The sequence below is a fragment of the Xiphophorus hellerii genome, chromosome 20 (assembly GCF_003331165.1).
Source record: "Xiphophorus hellerii strain 12219 chromosome 20, Xiphophorus_hellerii-4.1, whole genome shotgun sequence".
Taxonomy (NCBI): domain Eukaryota; kingdom Metazoa; phylum Chordata; class Actinopteri; order Cyprinodontiformes; family Poeciliidae; genus Xiphophorus; species Xiphophorus hellerii.
In genome coordinates this window covers 30,841,859-30,865,806 of record NC_045691.1, presented here as the reverse complement: position 1 = coordinate 30,865,806, position 23,948 = coordinate 30,841,859, and the positions used below count along the sequence as shown (strand labels likewise).

Sequence of the window (23,948 nt, the reverse complement as noted above, 5' to 3'; positions counted from 1 at the left end):
AGTCATGGAAACGACGTTAGCGTCCTCTCAAGCCTATAAATGACGCTGACCTTCTGAATTCTTTCCCCTTACACTCCATACCAGTAAGTGGCGGTAATGCTACTTAAAGTTTGTTGCCAACCGCCAATAAACTCAAGAAGAAGAAGAAGAATTCTTTCCCCTTTGCTACGGGACTTTTGACAGAGACGCCTGAAGGAGCCTTTAAAGCCTCGGAAGGTTTGAGCTTGTCGAAAAGTCTGCACTGCAAAACTCGCTGAAGAAGCCCGTGATTGATCCGCCTCTCTGGCTGCAATGCGCGCTCCCGACACAGGGGGCGCGGATTTTCACAGGGTAACAGAATTTCGCACAAGAGCGGTCTTGTGTGGAGCGGTGTTAATAGTTTCAGGCCGGACGTATTTTTGGAGCTACACCGCCAACATGGACGCTGGTTCTCAGCGTGTTTTACAGTATTTAACAGAAGTTGAAGAGGCAGCTGAGGACGTTCTCACTACTAAACAACAGGTACCGGAAACGCGAGGAGACGCAACGAGAATTCGTTTATCACAGAGGACAGAAGTGGACTCATTGCTGCTCCTCGTTTTAGTTAAGCTAACAACCCGCACTACTAACCTGACAATCATCAGCATTAGCACCTTTATAAAAGCAGAACCTTTGCAGTTCTGGAGCTGAGTCACGATGTCAAGTCGGAAAGACATCGGCAGTGACACTGTTGTTGGCACCTTTCACTAGTGTTGTTTTTCAATTTTAGCTTAAAATACAGAAAGGTTCCAGGTGAGACCTCGGTAGGTCAGTGTTAGCTTGTGGTGTTAGCATTCTGGACAGATCAGTTAAAGACGCTGAACCTGGATGACTGAACGCGTTTGTAGGAGCAGGCTTCTACCAGGCAGCAGGGACGCATATCTGTTTTGGGGACTATTGGGACCAAAGTGGGGGCATTTGACATGAAAACACCGTGGATTCCACTGTATATAGATGATTGCTGAGTGAAACGTCGGTCCATGTTTCAGATCGTAGACCTGGACATGAAGAGGAACAGGAACAGGGAGGCGCTGAGCGCTCTGAAACATGACATGGCAGACACAGGTCAGTCATTGTTGCTCCCCCCACTTCCAGACACACACCCTTGGCTTAGCCAGTGCACAACCACTATGTATGCTCAAGTATAGATGGTGTGACAGTGTTTTGTCTTAACAGTGATGTCTACTATCTACTGTTGTTTGCAGAAAAAGTCAAGGTGTGCTTTGGGAACATGTTCCTCAAATTCCCCAAATCCAAAGCAAGAGAGATGATCCAGAAAGGTAAACTTTTTTTTGAGTCAAAACTTTCTAAAATATGTAAAAAAAATAAAAATTTAAATTAATGAAGAAGGAAAAAAAAAAAAAATCTCTCAACGGTTTCCTTTCCTGTAGATCAGGAGCAGCTTGACAAGGAGATCAGCGATCTTCGTAGAAGCCTGAAAGCAAAAGTCAACTGTCTCAATGAGATGCAAGGTATAAATATGTGTTTCTGTATTAATATACATATGTATATAAGCAGGAGCTTCACCCGACTTTATGTCTATCTTCCAGCTCTGAAGTGGTCATGCTGAGTTTTATTTGTTCGTGTTTCCAGGAAACCCTGAGCTCAGAGGCTACAACCTGTCTCCACTGTCCGCTGAAGAATTGAAAGCTATTAACAGCCTCCTGAGGAGGTGACCTGCTGGAGCCACGTTTCTCTTCACAGCTCTGCCAAACAGACGGACAGATCCAAGAAATCCTACAGTGAACATGTGTGAAAATGTTCCTACGTGGGTCCTCCAGGACAAATACTTAGCAACAGTTATCAGGGCTCATAACCGGCCAGAAGCCTTGGACTGGTCCCTTTTTTTAAGGCTGTTGCAGCCTTGGTACTGAATTTAAGCGTTTATGTTTTGAGTTTATTGGTTATAGCCTCTTTTTATCCCCCACATTCTGATTAAAAACAGAACTAATAAAAGAGTTTCTGGGTGTCCACGTCCATCTTTAGGCTGCGGATTTTCCTCAAAATTGTCTGACCTTGAAAAAAACACAGTGAAAGTTTATTGAGTTTGGCGATTTCTGGCAAACCATGTCCAGCTCAAGGACGCTGCATCCCTCAGGTCCTGTGTCAGAACTTTACTGGGTTATTGAAGCAGCTTTCTTAAAGAACCCCTTCAGTTGTAAGTAACTTTTTATGCCTTTTCCTATTGTGTGTGTGTAGCCTGGTTAAAAAAAAACCAACCCCTTGTTCTACGCTTTGCATCGTCCAGAGAATCTGGGCTCTCGCCTGTTGAGAAACAATTGCTTCCTGTATGGGCGTGGCCTCTGTTGAGCTTATAAATTTAAAATTTCGCTTGCTCTTGACGTTTGTAAGGGCCCAACTCAGTGAAGTTTATTGGAAATTGGCTCTTTCATTAAAAACTCGTCATGCTTTGTTTTAGTCAAAAAGACTGGCTTTTTTTTTTTGTCTCTCCAACCTTGCTGTAGCCTTGAGATAATAAACCTTTAATGCCTGAATGAGTTGAAGGTCAGGGTTAAGTGGTTGGAAGTTGGCCAAAAAACTCCACCTCATTACACATGTAGCCACTTGCTGCCTGTCTGGAGCTTCTTTATACAACTTTCAGCTGCAGGACTCAAAGCATCTGATCACAAGTACCCATGCATCTTAAAACATGTCATAGTCAAAGCTGAAGCTAATCGTTGAGGGTAAGACCTTTTGGCCACGATTGTGAAGACAGACACATTTGTTGGCGCTCTGGTAAGATGCGTAAAAGCTAAAAATATATTCTTTTTTTTAAAAATTATTATTGCACCAGCATTATGTCACACTGACGAATTTGGAAAACAATCAAAACATTTCCGTTGCGTGTGTCATCTGTCTTCCCATGTGAAGAAATCATTTTGGCCAGGAGGTGGCAGTGCAGCGCAAGTGTACACGTCTCCCTCCTCGACGTACGTTCGAAAACATTTCATTTGACAGTAAAAACTTAAGTCAGAACTTCATATGAGCATTATCTAACTTTTGCATTATAAAGCTGTGTGACATATTAATGAGAAATATCGGATTGTTTTTCTTCCACGAGACACCACACACGCTCCTCCAGTCAGGTCCTGATACGGTGTGTTGTCCTTTGGGGGAGGGAGCAGATTAGTACATGTACTGCAGCATCTGACATGATGACACAAACACCCTGAGGCATCGAGACGAGGGAAGGGCTGATGACACAGGAGTATATACTGTGTGTGTGTGTGTGTGTGTGTGTGTGTGTGAGAAAGAGAGAGCGAGAAAGGAAGTGTTCTCAGCTTTCGCTCTCGACAGACTTTGGTTGCGTGCCACAGCCCTCAGAGCTGAAACCAGGCCGTCGTGATGAGTTTTGTGAGTCAAACGATGGGAACCTGCTGATCGTCTCAACAGTCAGACCAGTGCCACACAAGACACTCGACATCATGTTCCTTTGACTGATGACTTACGCTGCAGGCATCCTGTTTACCTCTGACAAACTAGAGGATTGAAGAGCTACTAATAATGATGATGTGGACTAGCTGAACGCAGAGTGAGGCTGTACGGAAGGCCAGAACTGGACCCAGAAAGCTGTGACTTCTGCTGACAGAGTAACAGGCAGTAGGAAACACATCCAGCAGCTGTCAGTCTCTGGGAGGGAACTTCAATTTATCTGCTGTTTAGCTCAAGATGATGAACGTGCGCATGTGGCAACCGCTCCTTCCTGCTGGGAGACTCAAACTGTTTAATGACTTTCAAGAGAAGAGATCTCATTTCGTTGTCACTCCCGTGTCACGGAAGAGCAGAATTTAGGGAGTGCTTTATCAGGGCTGACTGGCTGTGTGTGGTAACCTCACACTGGTAGTAGGAGTCAAACAGAAGGAGGGGATTTTGAACGTGGGATAAGGTGTTGAGCAGACCAGGCGACAGACATTAGATGACTGTGTACGACTGCGCTGCGTTCCTCACTTTCCCCTGTGGCTCTTCGCGGCGCGACGCACTTGAACGGCAAGACACTTCTCCACGGCCCGACACCGTTATGGACACTTGGTTTAAAAGATAAGAGCTGCCTTTGGAGTGGAACAGACGTCTGAGTCTTTACATTTAAAAATGTTCAGATTCATTTTCCTGCAGACCTCAGATACAGAGAGGTGAAGGCGAGTGCAGATGTGTGACGCAGCCGCATCATCGTTCATCTATAGTACTGATACGTTTTTTCCCCCCTGTTTTTCAAATGAGGTGCAGAAACAGATTTCAAGCAGGAAACAGCCTTAACCTGAAGACGGATATTCAAATAGACTTACTTACATGAAGTTGTGACACCCCAAGGCCTTCAGCCACCAAGTAGCCTTGCGAAATGTTTCAATACGAACAACAAATAAATGAGTGAAGGTAAAGAGTGTAGTGAAGAATGGCTGCAGGGCCTTGAGCTATTGTATTTATGAAACTGTTTTAGCTCGGTGTCATCACTCCCAGGGTTGATTCTGACAGCATCAGCTCAATGTGGAGGAGATCAAATGACAATACCAACATGGTGGGAAGCAGGCCCAGCAGCTGGTAAACATTACGCCAGCTAATGTCAAGTATGCTTCCTGGTAGAAAGATGTGCAGGAAAGCTAACTTTAATGAGGTAAGATGTTCTTCAGGCGGTCGACATCACTTTGTCACGTCTTACTTTCCCTATGTGATTATTTGTTTGAGAAAAAAATGAAAGAAATATACAGTAGTCATTAAAAGTTCAGTCAAATCCTTTTTCCTTATGTAGTTTCCTTTGTACATTAGTAACAACCACCAGGCCACTTTTTGTTAACAGGTATATTATCTTTCCCAGTAATTTTGGTCTAGTGTGTAGAGCAAATATCTTAGTGCACTTGAAATAAAACAAAACTAACAAGTAAATTTTCAGCAAGATATAGGAGCTTGTTTTAAGTCAATACTTCCTTAATATTGATGAATAATTACTAGTTCCATTGGCAGATTATTTCACTTAGAACGAGAAATGTTTCCCACGTTATAAGTGAAATAATCTGCCAATGGAACTAGAACTTTTTCATCAATATTAAGGAATTTTTAACTTACAACAAGCTCCTATATATTGCTGGAAAAGGTACTTTTACGTTAGTTAAGTCTTATTTCAAGTGCACTAAGATATGTTCACTAGAAACTAGACTAAAAATACTGCAAAAGATTTTGTGTTTTTGCAGCGCATACACACACACACACCCACGCACCCACACACACACACACACAGACGCACATGCACAGTGGAGAAGTACGGATAAAGAAATGAAAAGAAATGGCAGTTAGTCGTTACCTGCCAACAATTACTGCGCTGGCAGTTAATCCTAACAATCAGATGGTAATGTGTCTAATGATTTGCAGTGGCCAGAGTTGGGTAGTAACTTCTTATGTTGGGTAAGAGAGTTCAACTAGGACTACAAAAGCATCACTTCAGTGTTCTTTTCAATAAATTATATATATAAAAAAGTGTCACCCATCTCCCGAAGTCACAGATTCAGTCAAGGAGAGACTGAACAGACGGTGCTCTGTTGCGCTTTCATGAAAAATAAATTTGTCAGTCATCAGCAAAAAAAATGAAAGCGAAGATCAGGACATTTAAATGTAACAGAAAGAGGAAATAATAATAATAAAAAGTAGTGGACTGGGAAAAGAATCTGGTGGTACTCGGATCGATTGCTCCTTAGTTTAGGCTCCATAGGAAGAAATGTTGTTTTGGGATTAGGGCTCAGATTTAGGACTAAGATGTGAAATGAATTCAGGTTAGGTTTAGGGTTATGCATGTACTAGTGGTGGTGGGGTTTAAGGTTGGGATCAGGAGTTAACTACAGAAATAAAAGAAACATCAATGGAAGTCAATGCAAAGTCCCTGTGAAGATAGAAAGACACATTTGTGCAGGCGTCTGTGTGTGTGTGTGTGTAGGTGTGTGTGTGTGTGCACTATGTAATGAGAATAAATGAACAAGTAATAAACTGAAATGATCAGATATCAGGGAATAAACCATAAAGAAATGATAAAAGCGGAGAAGCGAACGAAACTAAAAGCCCAAACACGTACGGCTCATAAGGAGAAGTCTGGTTTGACTCATCGGCTGGCGGGGTTAGTTGTGTTCATCAACACAGAACAATGAAGCTGCTCAACTAGCTGAATGGATGTTACCAGTAAATCATTCCAAAAGACATGATCGGACACGCAGAGTAAGTAGAACGATTTCATTGGTTCCCCCAGATTTAATTGGAACGTGTTCTCAGAGAGGAAGCCGCTTCCTCTGCTTCCTGTCAGACGGAAGAAGGAACCAACAGCGGCGCTCCAAGCTCATCTCCAATGCTAATAGACTAGACCTGGTGAAAAAGTTGGGACAGCTGCAGTCACTTTCTGCTGAGAAAACCACAGAAAGAAAGCTTCTCCCTCAGATGAATGATTTTTCTATTCAATCTGTAACATTTGGTATTTTACCATTTTCTACCGTAAATTTTGCTGATCTTTTTTTACAGCGTAGAAACAACCTCACCACCATTAGACTCGAATGCTTCTCTGCTCCAGTTAAACATCAGTCGCTCTCGTCGGTCCAGATTTACTCATCGGATCCATGCAGACATGTTAAAAAAAAAAATGACTGACCTCAGCTGATAACGCTGTCGATGCTAATATTTTGTGGATCCCTAGTAATAATTTAAATTATTATGTATCTCCGAGAAATTTCTTGTTGACTTGCAAAAGTCTATCTTAAGTTTGCTGTTTTATTATTGTTTCTAACCAAAATATATTAGGCAGGTATTAATAAGCGGTACCTAAAACAGAACTATTTGGAAATGATTTCCCTGTTAATCAGGCTTTTGAATTGGAGGAGAATCCTAAATACTGTAATTTTGGTTCAAACTGATGATATTCCACAGTTTGTGCTTAAATGTAGCTTAAATATTTTTGCTAACTTTGAGGATTGCAAAACAAACTTTCACCACCAGTCTCCTCCATCAGCTTAGTAGTATTTGTTTCACGAGTGGAGCATTACGGCATTCACAATAATGCTTCTGTTAATAATTCTCACTATATGAGACGAGTAGAAAACATATTTTTATAAACATGGAATAACTGTACAATCTGTTTTGTTTTTTACATTTCTCTGGGTTAATCTTTTGAAGGGATTTGCTTTTATTCCACCCTCTTTAATCATCTGACCCTATAACTCCCAAGTTTACAGCGAGGAAGCTTTTCATATTTTGAAGATTACTTCCTGCTGTTTAGTTAAACCAAGTCCAGCTTCGAGTCCCACACGGAAGATTTTTGAAATAAGCAGCTGCTGCCGGGGAAAGAGATGGGGGTCAAGCTCGGGTCTGGAATTTTCAAGAAGCCTCCAAAAAGACAAATCAAAACTATTTTGACTGTCGAGGACCATCCCGAAAATTTAGCTGACCCTGGAGTCGTGACACATTTCTCCACTATGCAGCCACACCTGCACAAACAGGAGCTTCATGGAGCCTTCATCAGAAGGAGAACTGTTCCATCGACCAGGAGCACAGACAGAAACCAGAAGACTCCAAGTGAACTAAAAACTCTGAATTTTGGGTGAAAGAATAAGAGTTTAGCTACAGGTCGAGGGGAGAAATCTTACATTTGCATAGCACGTTTGGAAAGATTGAAAAATAGTAAAACAGAAAGCTTCAACTCTCTGAGAAATAAATTTGTTTTTAAATTTAATATCAGTTATTTATTTAGGTAAGACTGACAATTCAGATTAAAATCTCTTTCAAGGCAGACTTTGGCACAAAAACAGAATATATATATATATATACACACAATAAAAATATATAATGGAAATGAATGACTGTTCTCTTCTCCCAATAACATTATGTTTTAATGACAGTTTTGTTTTTTATGATGTAAAGCACTTTGAACCTCCGTGTTGCTGAAATGTGCTATACACATAAACTTGATTGATTGGTTGATTGATTGATTGATTGATTGATTGACATTCTGAACAAATATGGTGCCTTTAAACTCGGAAACATGTCACACCAGATGCAATGCTTTGTTGACTGCACAGGAGTTTCATTATTTTCCACCATCACAGCATTGACTGATAAAAAAAACCAACCAAACAACAATGTTTAAAGTAGCTACAATAGAGAATCAAACGACGTAAACCAACAACATAACAGGAAAAGGTGTAGAAATCAAACATATGAAAACGTTCAAGCAAAAAACGAAACGTGAATACTGAATGTCAATCATATGATGAAGAAAAGAAGAAACGTTTTAACTCAGACATGGTTTTGTTTTATTCAAAGGTTCTTTTTATTCACATCTGTTTATTTTTTCAAATCAGTTTTTTTCTCTGCGATCTACTCGAAGGCTTCAGGAAAAGCTCACATCCAAAACCGGTTAGAGCGAAGTTTTTGTTTGGCCTTCATTTCGTTGTGTTTTAAAGTTTCTCCCTCTGGATCCGATTCCCAGTCAAACTCAATCAGAAAGCTGAGAGCTGATTCTGCAGGGAGCTGCTGGCTCCTGCAGGGTCGACCTCACACAGTGCATCCCTACTGGAAACTGCAAACCCCCTTCACCCCCGACCACACAATCACCAGAACAAAACAGGAAGGAAATACACAGAAAAGCAGCATCTATTGATCAAAAACAAAGGTGAATATCATCTAATCTGGTCACCGTCACTGCACTTTAGCATTAGTATTTTAGGGTGACAAATAAGGTCAAGTGGTCAAGAGTTTACATCAAATCTGGTTGATTCAGAGCACGGCTGTCAAATTCATTTTTATTTTGTGCAACATCAAGATCAAGAATGTATTGGAAGGGTCAGATGTGGCAACATTTCTTTGGTTGAACTACCAATTAAACTGTTAAAAATATGAAAAAAAAGTAGTTGTCTCTGCATATGATGAATATTTCTTTAAGCTAAATAATATTGAGCACCTTCTCATGTTAATGTAATTTGGCAGAATACACACAACTGTTTTCTCCACTGCTGTAAACGCTGCAAAAAACAATACATCCTGCCAGTTTCCTAGTGCAAATATCTTAGTACACCTGAATGAAGCAAGACAAAACCAACTTACAAGTAATTTTTTCAGCAAGATATAGGAGCTTGTTTTAAGTAATTAATTCCTTAATATTGATGAAAAGTGCTAGTTCCATTGGTGGATTATTTCACTCATAACAGGACATTTTCCCCATAAGTAAAATAGTCTACCAATGGAACTTTTTCATCAGTAATAAATAATTATTTAGTTAAAACAAGCTCCTATATCTTCCCCAAAAGTTACTCATAAGTTATTTTTGTCTTATTTCTCTGGCACCTTCTACACACACACACACGTAGGTAAAGTGGGCATTTACTCCAATCAATAGCTTCAACGCTTTTTGAAAAGTGAGATCTTTTTACTAAGCTGAGACTGAATTAAGACGGAACAATGACAAGTGGAATCAGGCAGCATTCCAACCACAGCCAAACTTTTGTGGTAAACAAAAGGTTTTATTATGATTGACACTCTGCATATATGTCAGCAACCGCATATGACTCAATCAGTGCCTGGTACCCCAAACCGCATGCTCAGCAGGCTATAAAATAAGCATGTTTTAAATGATTTTTAAAACCCAGAACCACAGTGAGCGACAGACCCTGGGCTGAAGGAACAAATGAGAACAAGTTGCCATGTGTGGGTTTTTTTTAACGTCTTCAGGCAGCTTCTCTCAAGGCTGCTTTATGGTGAGTAAAATTGAATAACTACGACAATCAAGGAATACAGCATTTTCCTCACAAAACGGATGATGGATGACATGAATCGGTCGTGGTCCTTGTTTAGCCTCCTGCTCACTGACTGGTCTGTGGGGTTTTCAGCAGGTGCTTAATAACTGCTGTGGATCCCAGCTTTCCTCTGGCTTAGCCCCCCTTAATGCTGTCTTTATGATCTGTCTGGTCCCTCCTGTTGGCCTTGCTCATAAAAAGCCTTGTGGAATGACAGCCTGTCTGCTCTGTGTCCATTCTTCTGAGTTGTACCGCTTTGGGCTGGTGCCAGGCAATGGACGTTCTATGATGCATTTATTCCAAAAGCTCAGATTTTTTTTTTGCCACTTATTCAAAAGACCGTAGATCAGTGTTTCTCAAACTTTTTCAGGCTGAGGACCAATTACCCCATTTAACAAACACTCACAGACCACCTAGCTTGAAATTGGCCCCACAAAAACAGAACATTGTAATACTGTACATACAACCTGAAATGAACATATTAGTAACTTACCTCGTTATCTTTGTTCCTCCTACGTGAAGGGTGGCGCTGTTTGGAAATGTGACGGGTTGTAATAAAACCATAAACAAGTCTACTCCTGGCATCTTTTACTTACAGATTCTGAAAGTGTCGAGTCCGTGATTTCCAATGATAAAAACCACATGGAAATCAAAAAGCTTCTTTCCTCATAAGTGTTGTGTGCTGCACTAATAACCTTTTAGGGCTATTTGTAATTTAGAAGTACAATAAAAGAAAAATAGACTTGAGTTGCTTTGGCAAAAACAAACGTCTTGTTTCAATCGGTAGATAGCCCAACAGAAATAATTTTATTTTAGGTGTTATGTAGCCTAGTTAGTCAGCTGGGGCGCAGCGCTGTTCACCGCCTCCCCGCCGTCATATCGCACTAATATTGTTCAAAAACAAAAGCTCTGGGCGTGCCGTGGTGGCGTAGGGGATAGCGCGACCCATGTTTGAGTCCTCGACGTGACCGTCGTGGGTTCGACTCCCGGACCCGACTATATTTGACGCATGTCTTCCCCCTTTCCTGTCAGCCTACCAGTGATGGCAAAGTAACTTTAATCGGATTACTGATTACTCCTTGAAAAAGTAACACAGTTAGATTACTGACTACTTGATTTGGAAAGTAACTAAGTTACTTTTTTAGTTACTTTCAGCAGCAGCTGCTAACGCTGTGAAAATTACATTGATCTTTGCCAATACTTAATTGTAAACTATTTTATAATGGTAACATCAACAATGTGTCTCCACTTATAAGGTTGAACTGAAGGGGAGAGTTTTTAATGGTTATAGTACAAAAAAAACAAAAAAACGTTAGTAATTTGTGCATGTTTTTGTGTGTTCCACAATTGTCTGGAAATCTAAGAAGGATTTTAACCCCCTCACCCCCCGGCCTCCAGGTTCTGCGTTACGGCCCTGCGTTTGGTGTCAGAGCGCAGAGCTCCTCCTGCGGCTCCACAACTCAGATGGCTGCTGCACAGATTTGTGACACTTATCTTAATATTAATAATTATAATGGCGTTTAGTTGCACAACTTTACGGACTCGTTCATTCGTGGCTGTTTTCACGTTTATTGCGTTGTTCATATTAGTCTCGATGTTTCCAATGTTCTGGATAGCGCGACGTAATTGACAGGCAATAAAACTTGACATCAACAAAGACACAGCGGGACGGATCATCTGGGAAATGATGGACAGGGAGAGCCTGACTAAAACTAACTGGAGGTCAGACACATTCTGGGGTTTCTGTCTGCTTATTTCCAAGCCCAAATGAGCAACTTCACGTTCAAAAACGAGCCCAAAAAGCGCAACACGCGACTAAAAAAAGCCCACAGCCGCTTATAATAATCGGACTTGGCGACAGAAACTCAAAATAGTTCCTGTTTTTCTACCAACAAAATGCGCATCTCTCTCTTCCCTCCATTGTTTACGTTTCTGTTGCCTGCTGATACCGCCGCATAGAAACGGCGATGACTAGACAAGACGGTAGAGGAAATAAAATTAAATTCCAAAAGAAAATAGTAACGCAAAATTATTTTGATAAGTAACTGTAGTCTGACTACTAGATATGAAATAGCAACGCGTTAGATTAGTCGTTACTGAAAAAAGTGGTCCGACGTCAGTAACGCGTTACTCTGACGTTACTGCAGCCTACTTTCATATAAGGGACACTAGAGCGCCCCCTGGAGAGGTTAAAAAAAGTTCCGCAACTCACCCTGAGAAACTTTCCGCCGGTATCTTCAGGTTTTCTTTTTAGCGACCTGGTCTTAAGCCACTTATCCATTGTGATTTTTAAACACAATTCTTTGGTAAGCTAGCTGTAGCACCGCGCGTTGAGCTAACGTAACGGCAAATAAACGCTAACAACTGTTGTGACGTTTTCTAAAATGTACTTTTAGGAGTAGCAGCTTTACTGCGCTGTACATTTTACTTTTACTTGATTATTATGAACTATTGCTACTCTTACGTGAGTAAAATGTCTGGATACTCTATCCAATTTAACCTACCTCAGTGAAAAACGGACAAACATATTTTAACCAAAAATGTAGGAGGACACAGACAGACGTCTTGTTTCTACACCAGCTTTGTTCTGATATAATCTAACTGCTGAACCTGCGATTCCTTTTGGAAATTAATAAGACACGCTAAACTCCATATTGTCACATGCTGAGATAAAAACAAAATATTGACAGTTGAATACAACTTTTCTTTCATTGCCTTTTGTAGAATTTCTAATTTTCCTTTAACTGCGCTTGGTCTCTTTAACAAAATAATGTTTTTTTTATATCGTATGTTTAAGGCTACTTTTAGTTTATTTTTTCTACCATCTTTTATCTGTCTATTTTTGTTTTTTCCCAGCTCAGCTTATTAAAGCCATATATTATTATTTTTAGAAGAGAGCTTCAGGGGATATTTTGTTTCTCATCATAATAGACATTCCTCAGTGTTCGCTTGGAAGAAAAGAAAGAGTTTGCTCTGAGGAGAAAAGTTTGGGAATCTGCTCCAACCGGATGAGACACGAAATGAAAGGACAGATTGATGGATGCATGCAGTGCCTATAAAAATATTCACTCCCTTTGATGTTTTACCTTTTTATTACTTCTATAAATCAAACATAATCAATAGAGTTAGACTTTTTTTTGACAATAAAACTGCCAAATAGCTTAATGTTTAAGTGAAAATCGATTTCGACAAAATAATAACTATTACGTAAAAAATATGTACCATGAAATAAAGGATTGCATAAATATTCAGCCCCTCTGATCTAGAAGTCTCAGAATGAGATCAGTGCAGTGCCTCCATGAAGACAGCCGTGTCTGGAAAGTCCGTTCATTGGTTCGTTGGGATTCCTGGCTACCATTACAGCATGAACACTAAAGAACACTGCAAGCCAATCAGAGATAATCTTACTGAAAAGTATAAGTCAGGAGATGAATTAAAAAAAAACCAACCAAAGTATCTAGGGAACGGAATATCCCTTAGTTTTCAGTCAGATCCATAATCAAGAAATGGAAGAAATGTGGGTGATGAGTAAATCTGCCCAGGTCAGACTGTCCTGCTAGTAGGACACCAGGTCACCATTACTACGCTGAAGGAGTTAGAAGCTTCAGCAGCTGATATGGGAAGAGACTCTCAACTTTTGCTATTTATTTTCCCCTCTTCCCGGTCACTTTGAACAATGGCGGATGAAATATTGAGAGAGTGTCTCGGCTTTATTTACTGAAAGCAAGACGATGTCGTTGTAGGGCGCGTCTGAGTCGTGTTTGAATGCGTCTAATTCAGACGTTTTTAGAATTTGGTGAGTTTCACTTTCGGTGCTATTTCCAGAGCCCAGTTTGACGACCTGCTGACCCACATTGGTGCCCGCATGAATCTTCTGGCTGGACACCACCCACAGGTCACCATGTCGCATAGCGGAGTCTGTCTGATTGGTTGATGGTTTGCATCCAACAGCAAAAGGTTTTCCAACTATGACAAAAGGCCACTGGTAGACTTCGTGGTCAAGCGGAAGAAAGTTCTTTAGTCCGAAGAAAACGAAATGGAGCTTTCTGTCCGTCAGATAAGACGCGATGTTTGGCAAACACTGCCCATCACCACAAACACATCATCCCCTCTGTGGAGCCTGGTGGTGGCAGCATGTTGGATTTTCTGCGGAACTCAAATGACAAATGGGTCGGTTCAGCACAGAGAACACGTGGACTCCATGTCGAAGGAGCCCAGAACCTTCTAACCAACTGCACTGCTGCATCATTTCCAAGCGAAATGCTCACATTCGCTGCTAACTGCAGTGAAAAGTCTCTTTGGTGTTTTGCTCCGTCTGTAGCGTGTAGCGAGATGAGTCACTAAGGTGTAAACCACTAAAGTGAAGCAGGTACAATAAATATGCAATTACACATAACAGAAAATCAAAAAATATGTATTTTTTTCTTTTTACATATTTTGTCAATTTGATTTGTTTTAATGGAGCTGGACGTTCTCCACTAAAAGAAGAAAATCTTTTTTTTTTGTCAGAAGTTGTACATGAATAATGAATCATTTCCTTTCACTCTATGCCAAAAAAAAAGAAAAAAAAAATCCCTACTCAGAATGTAGTATTTTATGAAAATAAAAAGGACAAAGACTTGTTTTTTCTTCTTTTATTTCATTTGAAGACTAAAAAAATCATCACAAAAGCAGAAAGGCAAATCGCCCTCGCTAACAAGGAAGGCAACTGGTCATTTCATCTTAAAAATAAAACCATGTTGAAATATCTCATCCAGTTTGAGCTGAGCACTGCCCAACAGGCCATTTGTCTAAAAAAATAAATTGTACAAAAGAAAGGCATCTCTTATTTGGAAATTAAGTAAAAACAAAAGCTTGCTAAATTCATTTGTCCAGTTTCTAATGCAAAATAAAAGACAATACAAAGCCCATCTGTTAAAGTACAAAATAAATAGAATATACACAAAACCACCAAACACCAAACGGAACTGATTTAATCTTCTGGTGGTGCTTTCCAGACATGTGGTGACACATTTGACAAATGTGGTCGTCCATGTTTCCTTCAGTTGTTCTCCGCTGATGTCACATTTCATTCAACCTTTGTTAATCCAGGTGAGCTACTGAGAAGGAGTTCTTATTTACAAGAATGACCTGAGAGGTCATAAGGTCACCTGGAAGCAGAAACATTTTCACACTGTCGAGTGAAAAGCAATCAGGCGTGTTTTCAAGCTCATCTTGCATTGCTTTGGTGTGGAGCGTATCGTCAACAAATCATTTTTTCAGCCGTGGCCCTTGACAAAAAGTAACAAAAACACTCCTGTTTGAGAGAAACGGTTACCGCGGACTATGAGTTGGATCATGTTAATATGGATACGCCACCATGACAACTTGTTCTTTACAAAACCGGGTTCTCTGAGACAGACAACAGGAATCACCACATATGTCATTTTATACGTACTTAATGTGTGTTCAGTTCTAAATGCCTTGAAGCCTCCTGAAAACACATTTTATTGAAAAAAATACTCGGGTTATAAGTGAAAATGAATTGCTGTTCTTCACCCTTCATAAGCATCACACATGCTTTCACGTAGTAAGATAAAGATATTACATGCGACATCCTGGAATGATGAGCCACGTGAAACACAGTTACAGGTGGATAAATCAAACTCCACTGCTGTGACACAGTGCCGCCGGAGAGAGAGAGAGAGAGAGAGGCAGAAGGGACAGAAACCCCCGCTTGGAAACTCTCACTTTCATTTTTTTCCTCTGCGCCCATGTCCTCAACTTTTCATCTACACGGCACCAACAGACTTTCTCCCGTCCTTTGAGACTAAAGGTAGGTCTGTTCACTTCAGAGTCCACTCCCTGTCTCCTCTGAGGAACGGGGGCGTCCTCTTTTTTGCGTTAGGTGTAGCAGGGGGTCTCCTCATCTGCCTGAAGTGAAACAAAATACGTTTAGAGGCACATCTGGTCTTTGTCTTTTATTTCAAAGTATATGCACCCATCCTCTTCATTGCATTAGCCTACAGAGTGGAAGCAGACCTGGCAGTTAGGTGAAAATATATAGTATAGTGTGTAGTTTGGATATAAACCCCTTGCATGTTATTGTTGACATCCGGAAGTGCGCTCTACGCTGGAGGGACTGTATTATTAATCAGTGCAGTGCGACGCAGCAAATGGAAAAAAAAAAAACGTTAAAGAATAACTCAAAATCTCTCGTGTTGTTCTTTTTCCTCGCTCTCTGTGTCTGCTACCAGTGCTCACTATGTCGCTGGGCTACACTACGCACACACTTGTTGCCATAGCAACTGACGACAGCGCAGTGCATCAGGATTCAATACCAAAAAACACTCAAACATTACCCACACAAAGAACAGAACATTTAGTAGATTAGCTACCACTGCTATTAGGCAAGCTAACACAGCAGTGGTTGATTAGCTAATTTAATCACCTGCTCAACTGTCGCAGTGTCTGTTTGGGTCGCCTTTTTTATTAACTGGACCGAAACACAGAATTCTGCAGCACATCTTCATGTTACGGTTGTCAAAGTCAAGCTAGCATGACTGACCTACTTCCCTCTCTCTAGGTATTTTTTATTTAATTAAAACTATTCCCTGACTTTATTGTCTAGTTGTGGTAGCGTGGACAAATAGTAGCAAAAGAATCGCATATCTTTTTCTTTTATACATCAGGCGATAATATTTAAGATTTAGTGCGTCATGTTGACAACTTCGCAGCTAAAACCAATGCTAGTCATAGTCAGCCAACACACACCTTTCATTTTCCTGAAGGCAGCATTGTTAGAGAAATGTCCTCTATTGCCCCCCCAGTGGGGAAATCCAGTTACCTGTTGGTGCAGAAGCGGCTGCACTCAGAGTCCGTATGCAGCGTGCACGCACATCGCCTGGAGGCTGCGCTGTTCCTGCTGCTCCGAGCCGTCCGGACGGAGCGCATAGAGCCTGGGGAACTGGCCATACCGTACGGGACCGTGTGCCTGTCAATGGAATCAGTGAACATTTCTATGTCAACAAGTGTCTTTGTGACGGGTCGTTTCTGATATGGGCGATATGGGCGACATGGGCAACCGCCCAGGTCGGCATTTTGTGTGGGGCGAAATTAGCACAGAAAGACCAGAAACCCCACAGTGTTGACCCTGACTTCCCTAACTTAAGACTAAAAACACAGTCAGACAGAGATTTACTGCGAATGAAAACCTGGATCACCAGTGGAGCAACACAAGCTCTCGTCTTCTCATTGTTCGTTTTGGCAATGCCCATCGGAGCCTGTGAGGAGGTGAGTGTGTTGTACACAGCATAGTTTCCACCATTTGCTGACATTTTTGGGGTAGTTTTTAAAAACTGATCTGCTCATTAGTAGAGTGAGTTAAAGCAGTCACGTTCCTTGGTGAACATGTCCTCTCTGAATCTCTGGCGTATGTTACCTTTGTGCTGCCAACAGCTATTGCAAAACTTTCATTCCCCAACTCAGAGTTTTAGGCCAAAAAAAAAAAATCTGGATCATTTACGTGAGTGCAGCGCATCCCAACAAATAATTCTGGGATTTCTATGTTTTATGAAGGTGGACCGAAAGAATCCCTTTCATCTGTCTCCGACAAACAACAGTAGCAGTGACGATAAACGTTGTGGTCCCCTGCTGCTGGTATGCAATATTTGCAAGAACGTCTTGGCACCTGACCCTACTGTCTGGCCTGTTGGGATGGGCGTTAACGCTCTCTCTTTGTTCGTATGAAAGCAGTTCGAATGAAAGACTAAAACTGACAGCCACAGAGAAGAGTTGCAGTGTCAATTTGTTCTGAAATTTCAGCGGAGTAAACTTTTTCACCATGTAATAAAAAAAGAGACACCAATGAACAATGAAGAGGAGTGAAATCAGAAGGTTAGCTAACCGCTCACAGCTGCATGTACTTTAGGAGCTCCTCCCTAAGGGACGCAAAAGTGCAGGTAATTTATTTTGGTCTTCCCAGATATGTTCACCTCACACCCTCCCATGTGTGCTGTGCATCTTTAGCTACAGCTGTTCCATCGTCAGGCAGAGCAGAGAAATGCCAGTGATAGATGTGCGGAAGAGCAGCGCCGCAAAAACTACAGGAAACAGACGACCTCTCGTCTGATTCACATCTTCTCCAGAAGAAAATAGAGTAGGAAGTTTTCCTTCACGTACATAAAACTGATGTGGCCTGATGGACAATAATTAAGGGTTCCACCGATTTATTGGCGCCAATTTCCTTCATTTTGGGACATCTGTGATTGGCCAGTACTTACATGTGAAGCCGATCTCATCTACCTCAGCAAAGGTCTAAATATCAACTACTGTCCTCTTCTGCTCTGCTGTGAGAGAGGTTTGACTGATAGACCGGCCCCACCAGGTTATGTCTGCACGTTTGCAGTTAACAATAGTCACCTCACTTTGGCCAACTCACAACATTTTAGCTATATTTAGAAACATTTCTGACAAAAGGAAATCGGTATCAGAAGGTCAAGTTTTTTAAAGATCAGTAATTGAGAGGAAAACTACAATTGATGTGTCAAACTCTTCAACATGCACCAAAGAGACAGTTTGGTCAGATCCTGGGGTCTAAAGAAAGAGAAATTCTGAAGATGCATCATCATCATCATCTGTGTTGCTGAGGAACCAAGCTCCCCATCTGGAAGTGAAGTCTCCCGATTGTCGCCTGCGATAATCGTAACTGATCCTCCTGTACTGTGAGGTGTGTCACGACTGATCTGGTCCAGTCAGTAGAACGCTGGGACCGCTCCAATCTAAAATCGGGCATATTCAACATCGTCTTGGCCCGATTTTCACAGCCTGTCAGGGTTTTCCCTGACTGGGAGCGAGAACGCAGCCTGTTGAATGTGACAGGTAGCCAATCAGAAAGCGGGGTGACGTAAGAACGGAGGGGAATCCCAGACAGCTGACATGGCGCAACTGAGAGTCCGGTTTAGTGCTTAATGCAGCAAATAGAGCGGCTGCTCACACCGTTATTTATCCAAAGCCTTTTCTTTTTGTTACGTCTTTTATTGCTTAAAATGAGTCCACAAACTATCACTGCTGCTTCTACATCGTCATCCGTGTTTGTTTATTCTAAATTCACGTATGGTATGTTGGGGGTTCTATGGGATTTTCTTCTGGAATCGGGATGTTCGTGAGTGGAATCGGTTCGTGTGTGGTGTGTTGCTCCTGCCGTGTGGCTGGACACACAAACCGGTCGAACCTGTTGTACTTTTATCGGCCCGGTACCAATTGGTCCATCAACCGGTCCGGGGGTTGGGAACCACTGCCCGAGGGGACATGCATTTTTCTTTGCATTCTCTCACAATAAATTAGCACACCCTGGCCTATTTTGTGTACAGTCACAAACGTCAATTTAAAATCGCACATATGTACACCTTTAAAGAGCCTCAGTGAAAACATGTTTAATACATTCCTAACTCTTTGGTCCAAAAAAACATGACGGAAAATCCAGAATATCGACAGATTATTTCACTTATAAGATATTTTTCCCATGTTATAAGTAAAATAATCTGCCAATGGAACTAGCACTTTTTAAAATCACAATTAAGGAGTCATTTACTTGCAATTTATTTTTGCCTTATTTCAAGTGTACTACTATATTTGCACTAGAAACTGGACCAAAATGACTTGGTGGGATTTTGTGCTTTTGCGGTGAGCTGCTGGTCAGATGGGAAGCTTCTTAAAACAGACTCTTACTCTGGTGTGTTGATCCAGATGATGTCCAGGTGGCAGTAATACACACACTCTTTGTCTTTGTAGGTGTAACACGTGCACCTCTTGGCGCGCCCCCTCCTGGCAGTCAGCAGGTCATGGGCAGGGCGGTCCTGAGCTTCAGAACCAGAGGGGATGATGACCTGGTGCGGGGGGTCGCCCAGGCTGACCTCTCCTGACACATCCTTCCTCTGGCTCACAGATGAAGAGCCTGCAGGATGACACAAAAGGTATTCTGTGTGGAATCGACAGACACTCTAGGGCTCAGACTGCAGGTGTTTTTGTCATGATGTGCAGCTTTTGATGGTGGACCCAAATGCAGAAAGGCAGAGATGTCGAATAAATGGAGAATGTTTAATGACAAAATGATGGACAAACTTAGAAAAATCACAGGGGAGCATAGGCAGCCAGAGCAGAACAAAACCTGCAAATCCAAGAAAAAATTCCAGCAGGGAATACTGGAAAGAAACGGGGAAAATAACAGGATATAACGGGGCAACCTATTCTCACTCCCGCTTGAACGGGGAAGTAACGGGAGGAACCAAGTAAGAGGAGAAGAGCTGCTTAAGTACTGGGATACTGAATGCTGGTTCCCCTCACACCTGGGTGACAGGTTGCAGGTGTGAGGAGAGAGAGCAGAAGGCAGAGAAAGAGAGAAAGGGGCACCAGGGTTCAGGAAATAAATCTAACACTAAAGAATGACTAGATCTAAGAAACATAATAAAACAGAAACGAGGCTGATCTGATCAAAGAAAGAGACTAAGGAACACAGAACTAACAAAACCAACTCAAACATCCCAACAAAGACCATGACACTTTTCTATCACCACAGAAAAATCTACACACGATCTCCAAACTTAAATCCACATCTGTGGACTTTCGAGAACGCAATGTTTCATGTTTTTAGAGAGGGTGAGGTGCAGGGTCCAGAGATGTCCCATAAGTCCGGTTGTAATAAAAGATGAAAAAATAAATAAATAAACAGCCAATCATAACATCATCTACTGACTAGTTCCGACTGAACCAGCATTGGTTTTTTCTGACTTTAAGTTCTTTCATTACCACTCCGTGAGTTTATAATAATAATAATAATAATAATAATAATAATAATAATAATAATAATAATCTTACCATTGGTTAAGGATGCCGTCACCACTATAACGAACAAAATTCCCACGTCAACCGACAGACGGTCAGCCATAGAAACACAAAGCAATAGAAACTGAAAGAATTTGGAGAGGTCAAAGGTCGTGGAGGTCCAGACGACTGATTTCAGGCTCCTGCTGATCCTCCCCAGATATCAACCTGTGACCGGCCTGGAGCTCCGCTGCCGCCGCTCTGTTCGCCTCCAGCCTCCAGGGCTCCGCTTTATGACCTGCTGTGACAAGCTACCGCAGGATCATTCATGCTTCCTGCCGGGATTTTCCAAAATAAGACAATCTCAGGGAAGACAAGTAAGCAAACAAACAAATAACTTTTAAAAAAAGTAGATAAAACCACATTATCAAGAGACGGCGACGACTCCCACTTAAAGAGACGCTCCTCAAATTACAGCAAGTTGTGAAAGTCTTTTTCATATGGAAAATTTTACTAATACTTCAATGTTTAAATGTTAAGATTAATTTTTAAAGCGTGCTCCGGGTTGGATGACAGGATTTCACAGCAGGTTTGCCAGCACTGTTGTGTTGCAGCTGCCTATGTCTGAATTTCACTGCTACATCCCGCAAAAACACTAAATCTTACCAGTACTTTTGATGTAGTTTGTAGTGCAAATATATTACACTTTAAATAAGACTAAACGAACTTAGAAGCAATTTTTCAGCAAGATATAGGAGCTTGTTTTAAGTCAATAATTCCATATTTCATCAATATGATGAAAAAGTGCTAGTTCCATTGGCAGATTATTTCACTTATAACATGGGAAAAATGTCTTGTTACAAGTAAAATAATCTGACATTGGAACTAGTACTTTTTGATCAATATTAATAAATTATTTACTTAAAACAAGTTCTTAAATATTGCTGAAAAGTTATTTCAAAGTTAGTCTTGACTTATTTCAAGTATTGTAAGAGACATGCACTAAAAACTAGAGCAAAATGACTGGGCAAGATTTAGTGTTTTTGCAGTTTACTTACTGGAACATTAACTAGTTTAAGGATTTTGATTGGAGGTTGTTGCCTTCTTACCTGTGTTTCTATGACTTGCAGAGGGGGTTTTTGGTGCATTCTTTCACATTAGACATTTTGGTAACATTTTGATAACTTGTAAAAGTGAGTCACCCGCTCAAAACGGACAATCCATTCATCAACAGCAAGCATTCATTCATGTCAGAGTCATCAAAATGTAAAATCCTAACTTGTCTTCATTATGATGATTCACTCTGGAGATGGTTTTGAATGTACAAAAGGTCAGATCTCAGTGGAAGTGTCTGAAAATGCTCAAGACAGAGCTATACTGTACAGTATTTACTCAGCCATCCAAAATCTGAACGTAGCTGTAAACAATATTTCAGTACACGTTGGAGCTGAACTGAGGGACACACTATGGACAGATCATTGCTGGTTAAATATCACCTCATTCATTCCTCCTTTCTCAGTGAAAGCTGAGGTTTAGCTGAGAGAAATTGTTCGGTTTGGGAGACATTTTCAGGGTAAAGAAACGCATAGACAACCTGGTCACCATGTCTGTATGCACTGACTCAACCAACAAAACAAGGAATGATAGCATTCAGAAGTAGGGTTCATTTTGACGGAGATGACATGAGCAAATGGAGGACGTCCAGAAGTAGCAGAGAACTGTATGGAGGCAACTGATGAGTGTCCAAAAGCATTTTTATGACCTAAATGGGAGGTATTTATTTTCTAGACATAAATACAGTGCAATCAAGTGACTTTGTTTCTTTCGGCTGCTATAAAAATGCCCTCTGTCTCTTGATTTTTTTTCACCCGCTGTTTCTTTTGTTTTAATATTCACCTGAACCTCTCAGCTGACTTTATTCAAATGGTTTTCATTTCAACTCCCCATAAATCTCCAGACAGCTGAAAGTGCCAGAAGTCACTCGTGCCACGAGTGTTATTGAAATACTCCCAAACTCCCCAAAACCCTTTAGCCTGCACACGTCTGTTAGATCATCACTGTATTGTCAGAAGGAACCTCAACGCAGTCGAATAAATCAAACTATTTCTACCATATGGTATTTTGACTCAGTATTTCAGAGTATTTCAGAAGTTAATCTGTTTGTGTTTGGACTCTGAAGAGCAGCTGGATGGTTTTATGATCTGCAACAAGCAACCATCAGTGGTGTTGCACTTGAAGTGCCTTCAAAGCGCCTCTTTTTTATATACTGTAGACTGTTCAATATCCCACCCACTCTCCTGGGAATTATGTTGTTTTATGTCTTCGGGAACCAAAGTTATGCAGCTTTTATCATTTTATTCTAACCCAAAAGACCTACGTTGTCTCCACCACCGCATAATTAATCAACACAGAAGGAACAGGCTGATTTGGGTGCAGTACGATACACTTCTGCAAAGCACTGTTGAGTACGTCAGCAACTCTGTGCTGGTATGTTTGAAATGGGTATCACCCCATGACACGTTGTACACCAATAACTAAAAGACGAATTCAGGCAAAGGAATAAAAATATATTCAATTGAGAGTTGAGCCAAGACCTATCAGTCAGATCACAGTTTGTCCTACAGCCAAAGTTCAAAGACAGTGGATTCCTCGTAGATACATCTCTATCCACAATAGATGAAATATTGTTGGTTTTTTTTCCCCTTTTATAATCGAGCTGCAAACTTTGTTCTGATAACATTTAGTATCTGATGTTTTGTTGTGTGAGAATACATTTTGTAAATCCCATTTCAACCCTGCTGACTTTTTGTTGTGGGTACCTCTATTTTTGTTCTGCTCTGGCTCCCTGCGTTCCCATTTTGTTTTTGTTCTTTGTAAGTTTGCTTTGTTGTTTGGACTCTTTTTTTAATACCTCCCCCCCCAAAAAAACCTTTTTTCATCATATTGACCCAGGCTCAAGCTTGCACCTCGGTCCATCATCCACCCACAAATCATGACAAAACACACAGTTCCTTTGTATCACACGGTGATGATTTTGATGATGACGTTTAAGATAATCCAATGTTTGTTGTTTTATGTTTTCATTATGTAAAGCACCATGAATTGCCTTGTTGCTGAAATGTGCTGAACATTTAAAGTCACGCTGCTTCGCCTCGCCCTTATATTTGTAGGAACCACTGGGAGACTTTCAAGTCTCACAACAGTGCTGGTGTACATGGCGGTGTTAGCATGGTTCCACCAGATATATTGATCTAAAGTTTCTTGATAACTATAAACCCTGTGTTGCTGGGGTAAAAAGTTTTAGCAGGGTTGTTATGGAAATATTTGAACCTGGACAGATAATGTTGGCTTGAGTGGATTAGAGATGATCTATAA

At 41.0% G+C, this 23,948-nt stretch overlaps 2 protein-coding genes across 2 annotated transcripts; one reads left to right on the top strand and one right to left on the bottom strand.

The window, feature by feature from the left end:
* Positions 1-277: 277 nt before the first annotated feature.
* On the top strand, positions 278-2,223 carry pdrg1 (p53 and DNA-damage regulated 1). Its single transcript, XM_032548614.1, has 5 exons — positions 278-501; positions 1,008-1,083; positions 1,224-1,298; positions 1,410-1,490; positions 1,612-2,223. Exons 1-5 carry the CDS (start codon positions 292-294, stop codon positions 1,692-1,694), a joined length of 525 nt encoding a protein of 174 aa, XP_032404505.1. The 5' UTR covers positions 278-291; the 3' UTR covers positions 1,695-2,223.
* Positions 2,224-14,392: 12,169 nt separating this feature from the next.
* Positions 14,393-20,851, bottom strand: LOC116709896 (endothelin-3). Its single transcript, XM_032548613.1, has 4 exons — positions 20,628-20,851; positions 19,482-19,707; positions 16,600-16,746; positions 14,393-15,686 (listed from the first exon to the last, which is right to left on the bottom strand). Exons 1-4 carry the CDS (start codon positions 20,695-20,697, stop codon positions 15,599-15,601), a joined length of 531 nt encoding a protein of 176 aa, XP_032404504.1. The 5' UTR covers positions 20,698-20,851; the 3' UTR covers positions 14,393-15,598.
* Positions 20,852-23,948: the final 3,097 nt, after the last annotated feature.